Genomic DNA, 8,386 nt, shown 5'->3' with positions numbered 1-8,386 from the left:
ATAATAACGGAATATTATTAACCTCGAGTTATAAAGTCGACAGAGAGAACGAAGAAGAGACATATAGGATACGACTAACAACTACTATTCGCTTTTCTCAGCTGATGTTACATCAACTACGAGACTAGAAACACTCGTTTAGTTTGATAGGATAACGCACGGATCACAAACTTGCCCTTTAGTTCTGATTTTCGAAATGACATGCATAACGATGCATACTGTATTTTGCTTTAGAAATAACCAGACTGAATTTATGATCTGTTCGAACTTGGTCAAGATATTGTTGTACGAAGAGAACATATAACTGATGGAACTATCAAAAGGATTGAATATACGTGTATGAAATATCAGACGCGTTCTAATATATAATATTACAAATTGTATATTAAAAATAGTATATATTAAAAGAACTTTAGAATAGGATGCTCTTCTCGTAATAATTTATTTTTTATATATTATAAATATGTTGTATAAACGCACGGAAATACATTGAAGATAGAATTTCATTTCTATCAATTTACCTTAGATTTAAATTCAAACGGAATCACAAGTTTGTACACGTGATATATATTTATATATATATATATATATATATATATATATATATATATATGTACATACACATATGTATCTATCCCTGTAGAAAGCATTTACACGAACTTAAGCTTACTAACGAATACAAATGTGCGAAGAGTGCCGACAGATGACACAGTCAGGATCTCGGAGTACACATATAGGATTAGTCCGGTTTACAAAGCCCAAAGCTAATTATTATAATTCCCAGAGCGATGATAATCCATTAAAAACTAATATCATTGATAGTAATTGAAAATTAATCATCGCTTTTGACATAGACATTTCTCGACATATTAATAGGTCAACTTGTCTATATTTTATAAGCATCGCTAATCAAACTGTGCCCTTTGCTATACGTGTATCGTAACAAACGTCCAAGAACCTGCGATCGGCAAAGTAAAATTTATCACGTAGATACTCTAAACGACTAGCCAGGATTTAGGTGGTACATTGTTTATGGACGTTCTAAAGTACTCGCCGGCAATAGGTTCAGTACAATCGATCGATCGTTCTCTCGAGCACGCCTCGTTGAAACTGTCCCCGTCAATTATACTTCCAACGAGAAACGAGAACAAGAGAAGATCGGATCATCTACGTGTATGAAAATTAAAATTCTTTTAAGAATCACCAAGGCATCGTAAAACTAAACGGCACGGCTATAACGTTTGCACGCATGCTCTCTGGACACACACACACACACACACGCACGCACACGCATACACGCATCGTGTACACACGAGGAGATCGCATTTTCTGTGTTGGAGACGATAATGACCACGATAACCGATTATAGTCTGAATTATGATGGAAGTTTTAAAGCGCCCCGCCTTCATTGGCAAATGCAATTAATTAACGAGGAGCCGCCCGCCTATGAATTATTCGTCCGTTTCTCCCTAGCCGTCGGGCGAGCACGAGAGCCGGGCGTCGTCGCAACGGCCACGTCGAGAACGTGATTCCAACATTGGAATCGTGGATCGTGCTCTCTCGCCGACTGCGAGAGACAAATTTCCCGTTGAAATATGTAAGCGAGAACGCCGTTCCATCCTTTAATGCCGGACTCCTGGCAAAAAACCTAACAAATCGCCGCCGTCGCAAAGAGAGCTTCAGGATGTCCGAAGAGAGAACGCGTTTTAGCACGTTTAGTAGTAATTTTAAATTCGTTAGAAACGTCAAGAACATTGAAATCTTCTTTTTCTTTTCTTTTTCTGTTTTTTTCTTTTTTTTTTTTTTTTTTTTTTTTCTTTTTTTTTTTGTTTCAAATCCTTCTTTTTACATAGAGAAAACTAGCTAACGCGATCGTTTTCAGAAGTAAAACATTTGAAATCACAATCGGATAGTAATAGTTATATTGAATGCAAATAATTTCCTTGATTCTAGATCGTTTGAATAATTACGATTCATCCGTGAAATCTCTATTTCTATATCTTAACAATCTTCATTTTCCAGATCGATAAGTCGGCCCATTTAAAAGATTCGCGTTTCCTTTACGGAATGACATTTAAGTAATCGCGGAAAGTTACTTTCGCAAGGCGAGAGTTTCATAGCCGAAGGGTCGCCGTTAGACGATTTTAGTGAAAGGTACTTGAAGTCGAGCGAGACATTCCAAGTGCATCTCGATGTGGTACTTGGCCGTTACTACTACTGGTCGCTATTTGAGAAAGACAGCGCGAGGAATATAACGGCAGTACCAAACGCTATCGCTTGGTCTAAAGTGTCGCTCGTGTATAAAAGGAAGAAAAGAACGTGTCGGTGCTTACCGGCATGCCCGATAGAGCCAGCAAGCCGAACATTGTGGTATCGAAGAAGAAATTGCTCTAGCGAAAGCCAATAGGTTTAGATCGAATCAGCTTTCGAAACGCCTTTGCGCTGAAGCTTTACTTCTTTCTTAGCTCGTGCCCGCGGCTAAAACGAGGCTAAACCCGGATCCGTACCGTCCTCGAAAAGGCACTACCTTCGATGAATCTACGATCTTCTCCTCTCTCTTTCTCTCTCTCTCTCTCTTTCTGTCCTTTTCTTTATTTCTTTCTTCTAAAGTAAAAGCTATTAACCGTAGGATCCTTCTTTTTTTAACGTCTTTGGGAAGGAAAATGCTGCTAGTGACGTCCAATGAAATCGTGCTAGAACGGATATCATAGGTACGAAAAAGGATGATAGCGGATTCAATCGAGCGAGATTAAATGGAAACGAAAACGTCGCATCCTTCAGAAAGAAAGAGAGAGAGAGAGAGAGAAAGAGAAGATGAAGAAGAAGAAGGAGAGAAGGGCCACTTTATCGATAGGTCTACTCTCTCGTCCCATAGTGACCGTAAACGAGCCCTCAGATTTTTCTCGTCCGTTCAAAGGCAGAGAAGCTATTAATACTAAGTCTTTCTTTCCAAAAACATAGTCGGATTCATTACTACGTCACTTAAAATTCACGACAGTTTTTTTAGTAACTGGAGTTGGATTAAACGTTGGCAACTCGTTAAGCAGAATTATCGATCCATTTCTCTCTCTCTCTCTCTCTTTCTCTCTCTATCATCTATCTATCTATCTCTGTTTCTCTTTCCTGGCGTATTAATTAAAACATAATGAATAAAAATTTAAATGTCATTAAACGAATAGTCTTTGTCATAAAACATTAGAATACTAGACAGATAGAATTATCAGAAAATAGTTGTACGAAGAAATTGTATGACGATGTGAAGACTTTTGGATGAAAAAAAGAAAGAAGCAGATTACAAAAATGACAAAGAACATGTCGGTGGTCAGGAAAGGTCCAGTGGAGGTCTTGGAAAATAGTGTGCGACGAAGAGGGCAAATGATGGATATCGACCATGATGGCTATGGCCTCGGTACGATCGATCTCGGGCGAAATAAAATATGCTTGAGAGTGTGCACGACCACTTGGCCGTAATTACGAGCTCCGAAGAAAAATACAGTGCGCCATTATTGGAAGGGGTTGGAGTGGACCCACCTACCTACGATCGGGTTATACAGGCGAAAAAGAAAGACGAGAGGAAGAGATAGAAGATGGGAAGACTGAAATGAGGAAAGAGAGAAAGAAAGAAAGAGAAAGAAGAGGACAGAGAGAGAGAGAGAGAGAGAGAGAAAGCGAGAGAAAGAGTGAGAGGGCAAGTAGGCAGGGCGAACCAAACGAAGAGGCATTACTCAGATAACTGAGACGTGGAACGAATGAACGAAGAGAACGAGGTAGAAGCGAGAAGAGAGAAGAGAAAAGACGAAGTAAAGGTTCCTACAATCGTAGATCGGAGGGTGAAAAGGACGGCTCGCGTGCCCGGGTGCAAGTTCGCCTTAGCTTCCGGTAGCTTGCATGCTTCGTCTCCACTTGTATTCGAGCAACTCACACATTCACACAGGTACAATGTATTTTATGTACAATATATATCTACACATACATATTGCACTCTGTTAAAGGAATTCGCATTGTCACGTTGAACTTCGCGCGAGGAAGGTCGTTCAACGTTGAAAAGAAATTCGCGCCTCTTGACTCGCCAAAAGCTAATCGCCGCCGCTTGAATTAATTCCATGACTGCGAATGGCTTCTGTCGACATGACGATCCTCGTTATCTTAAAGTGAAAAGATATTCGATCGCTCGAAAATAGCCAAGTTTTACTTTCTAAGATCGGTTTATCTTTCTAAGTTTATCTTTCTAAGATCGATTTAGATCACGCAGATCGGGAAGAATTTCGTTCGCGGATCATCTTTACTTTTTCTCAAGCTTCTCGATATATCTCGTAATATTCTTCTATGGATGGAGATCAAAACTTTTCTCTTTTCTTTTTATGTCGTAACATTTCCTTCTACTGGTAAGAGGTAGCTTTCGATGTCGTGACGATCTTTATTTCGATAGTCACCCACCGATATAGTTATTTCAGAAGTTTATACTATGTAACGAGTTATCACGATGTTCGTGCGCCGATTAACAAGGAAAAAGATTTTTCGAAAAATTCTTGAAATAACGCAAACCGATGGAGTATATATTCGCAGATATAAAAAATGGAATAAGTTAACGTTAATATTGATCGTACGAACAGTAGGAAATAAATAGGACATTACAAACTAATTAAATATACTTATCAACATATATCGTATGAGCTTTTTTGTAGATAATATGCAAGGCTGTGATTAAATTAAATAATGAAAGAGAATTGGCCGAATCTAACGAACCATTGACTGTGGTAGCATCGGCTTTGAGCCGCTTTGATGTTCTACGGTAATCATTGATTTTGAAATTAATTATTGCATGGAATCCCTTTTTATGTTCCCTCTCTTCCGTTGCTTGTGCTTTGGACGATCTATTCTCCAATTGAAATTTTAGTTTTATCCATATCCCATCTTTGCAAATATTCTTCCAATGCAGGAAGAAATTACGTCGCCAACTGATCACGGAATGCCGATATTGCGAAAGGTCAAAACAGTTCACATCGAGGTCCTCTCGCGTACGTACACTAATGCCAACATTATCTTTGTATAACCTACGCCGATTACAGCCGACTAAAAGCATTACGGAAATAGTACCCTAACGGTATATATGCGTCTTTCCTATCTGCACGACCTCGCTTAGTCCCTCGAGAAGTTCCAACGACGTGCAATTTACTATCCTCAAGTATGTGCGCCCTATGCATTTTAACGTCTCAGAAATATATCTATAATTATCCTTAATTATCGATAGTTTACTTAAACGTTGAGTAAAATCGATTCCCCGTTAAATACTGATAGGGAAGTGTTATGGGAAAAGATAGGAAATTGGAGGGTATATATTTTTTTTTCGATCGTTATATCGTTCAAAAATTTATATAAAAGGATGGCAAATGTTCGTTGATGGGAAAGGGTGGTATCGATGACCACGGTGAACGCGTTCTTTTTATTTTTCACAAGTGTCTTATAAAATAAATCTTATCAAACGCTTAAAAGTCTACGATGTAAATACATAAAGATATAGTAATATATAGATAACTTATTAATACTGACTCAACATTGGCTTTTGTTCTTTTTACTTTCCTTGATAGATATAACATAACGTTGTGCCACATTTAACGGAGGTGAATAACCATCGGCATAAGTTGCGTCCTCGAATAATACCTCGTATTCTTCCGTAGCTGTGGTAGGTAATTGATTGACGACGGCCTTATAGAAACACGTTGTCTGGGGGTAGAGAGCCATTACGATGGATCCTTTTGGGAACAAAGCGTGAGGATCGGTCTCCGGATTAGCTCTCATCAGTGGTAAAGGTACGACTCTTCTACGTGAAAGAGTATGACGATCCTTTTGTTCTTCATCGATATCATCGACCTCGTACTTATTTGTCGTGGGATTGAATTGAACGACTTCCGCAAGGATCCAATTCTCTTCTTCCTCGGATCCTTTTACCAGGGCAGCTACCATGTCTCCCATTTTCGCGATATAGGTGGGCTCAGCTGGAACAGCACCACACAATGGAGGTGCTTTTGCTCCTGGTGCTTTACCAACGTAAAGAGGAAGGGTCTGTGCTGTACTTAACAGCATCTTCATTAATGCGCCACGCCTGATCGTTTCTTTGTTACCAGCATTTCTCGCCTGTATACGTCTCTCATTTCTTATCGCACGAATTTCATTGATCTTCCCAAGAGCTTTCCGCAAAATCTCTTCTTCTTGTTGAGCATCCGTAACTGCTGCGCTATAGAGATTCTTTAGTTTTTGTTGATAGTACGGCGATACCTTATCTTCCGGCGTAACTTTTTCGTGAGTTTTCACAATATTATTCAAATTGTGTTCCGTTCGATTTCTCTGCGCTTCGATATCGTGAACTAACTGATATACATTCCGAAGACGTTCCTGAATCTGAGTGGCCGCTGCGTCCGCTGTAAATGGCATTTTCTTGATCTCAACAACTTTGCCGTAAGATAGAGTACGAGTTGAATGATCTACAGTTACTTCTATGATTCATTAATTATTATCGGTTGTCTTTTAGATGATAACATAGTAATTCTCCGACATAAATCACGACTGGTTTTCTGTAAGAACAAAATAGACTTGTCAATGATATTCAAATGTATATATATATATATATTAAATAATAATTTTGCGGCGATTAATACAAATTAATTTTTAGATCTTTCAATCTCAAGTATTGTTAATAAAACACTTATAGTTTAAACGAAAAAATATCACAAGAATCCTTTTCTATAAAAAGAAGAAAAGAAAAAAAAAAGAAAGAAAAAATTTTTCCGCCAAGAGGATTTGAACTCACGATCTTACATTTCATAAGTGTACACTTCATTACGATACTAGAAAATCAATTTTTGATTCATAACACTAAACATCAACATAACCTCTTTGATACAATTTTAACCGATAGTAATGTAGTATCAATAGATATTTTTTTTGCACTATTAAACTTGTTTGAAAATTAAATTTCTCTTTATGAAACCGTCACATAACCTCACAAACGCGTCATCTCTTGACGTATTGCAAAGAACGGATCGATACTCATATTTCTAACGATGATTCTTCTAACGAGTGACACTGTGTAGACAAAGACGCGAAAAACGTACCTTATTATCGAGAATAAAACTTGTTAATAATTCTTGGTAACCACAAAGAACACAAAAATCGTCCCTCTAATACGAAGCAGCAAGCAATACTAAAAGCGTAACTAGCGTATACATCCGATGTGCTTGTGCTTCTGCGCCATACTGCTTGAGTCTCTCCCACTACCGACGCGTCGTAGAACTTTCCATCAAGGCAGTGCTGCCCCCTCCTGGTATTAGACAGAATTAACCAAGCGTAAGAAGTTTTGTCATACGCTCGCGGCGTATTCTCTTTTCCCGTTTCGCGGTTCATTTTCAATGCTGCTTTTTGATTTTCTGTATTTATCGAGTATAATTTTACGAAAACTCTAATGTTTAATCAGTCGAAAGTTATTAATATTCGATAAAAGCTTTCAAAGAGAGAGACAAAGAGAGAGAGAGAGAGAGAGAGAGAAAGAGAAAGAGATGAAAGAGAGAGAAACGATAATAAAATGAAAAACTTCGCTTTTAACAAATAGTGATATTGTTAAACAACGAACGATTGCGATAAATCGTAAGATTGAAAAGAAATTCAAAAGATTTGATGGAGAATGCTGAAACTGGCCAATAATCCTCTTATAAATATCCCATAAACGATCTCAAATTTATGAACTTTAAATACATTTGAAGTAAGAAAAAACGTGATATTTTTAAATCATTAAATTTTAAGTTAGATGAAACAAATTTGATCATTCTCATATAAATAAATTCTTGATAATTTTTTCAATTAACGATATATTGTCTATTGAGTACAATATTAAATAATAAAGACAAATTTGAATGATTATAGAATAAAATTGTACATTAAACTGGTAGAAGATCTAATGAATTTAACCGAAACTTTTAATGTTCACGAAGAGAAAATATTTTCAAGATGAAAGTTTCTATTAAATGGTATTATGAAGGTAAGATATTATGGAGTTTAGTAACCGCAAAACGTGAATATTATCTATGTGGATAATATATATATATATATATATATATATATATATATATATATACATATACAATACTCTTGCGAAATTCATTTCAAAAGACAAAACAGGAGGTCTAACGAGGCGTAAGAAGATCTCCAACCTCGGGGTAATTCTATGTACAATACCATTCTCTACGCGTGCTTGGTTGTTCTCGCTTTTACTCCGTTATTCTCTCGATACCGCAAGTAATGTTTAAGGATGTCAGCCCACGAGGCGAAACCATTTTCGAATTAGCGGTTGCTAAGTTCGAGATAGACGATGAACATTCGAAAGGATTCATTT

General features: G+C 37.3%; 1 protein-coding gene across 1 annotated transcript; it reads right to left on the bottom strand.

Annotated features, from left to right (window-relative positions):
• Positions 1 to 5,393: 5,393 nt before the first annotated feature.
• Positions 5,394 to 7,248, bottom strand: Sgf29 (SAGA-associated factor 29). The gene is made up of 2 exons (XM_035864956.2): positions 7,113 to 7,248; positions 5,394 to 6,572 (listed from the first exon to the last, which is right to left on the bottom strand). The coding sequence occupies exon 2, from the start codon at positions 6,430 to 6,432 to the stop codon at positions 5,551 to 5,553; it is 882 nt and encodes a 293-aa protein (XP_035720849.1). The 5' UTR covers positions 6,433 to 6,572; positions 7,113 to 7,248; the 3' UTR covers positions 5,394 to 5,550.
• Between the last annotated feature and the right edge of the window lie 1,138 nt (positions 7,249 to 8,386).

The sequence above is a fragment of the Vespa mandarinia genome, chromosome 6 (assembly GCF_050613455.1).
Source record: "Vespa mandarinia isolate Hongniang chromosome 6, ASM5061345v1, whole genome shotgun sequence".
In the NCBI taxonomy this organism is placed as follows: domain Eukaryota; kingdom Metazoa; phylum Arthropoda; class Insecta; order Hymenoptera; family Vespidae; genus Vespa; species Vespa mandarinia.
The sequence above is the reverse complement of the archived record's forward strand: the minus strand, read 5'-3'. Positions and strand labels throughout refer to the sequence as shown.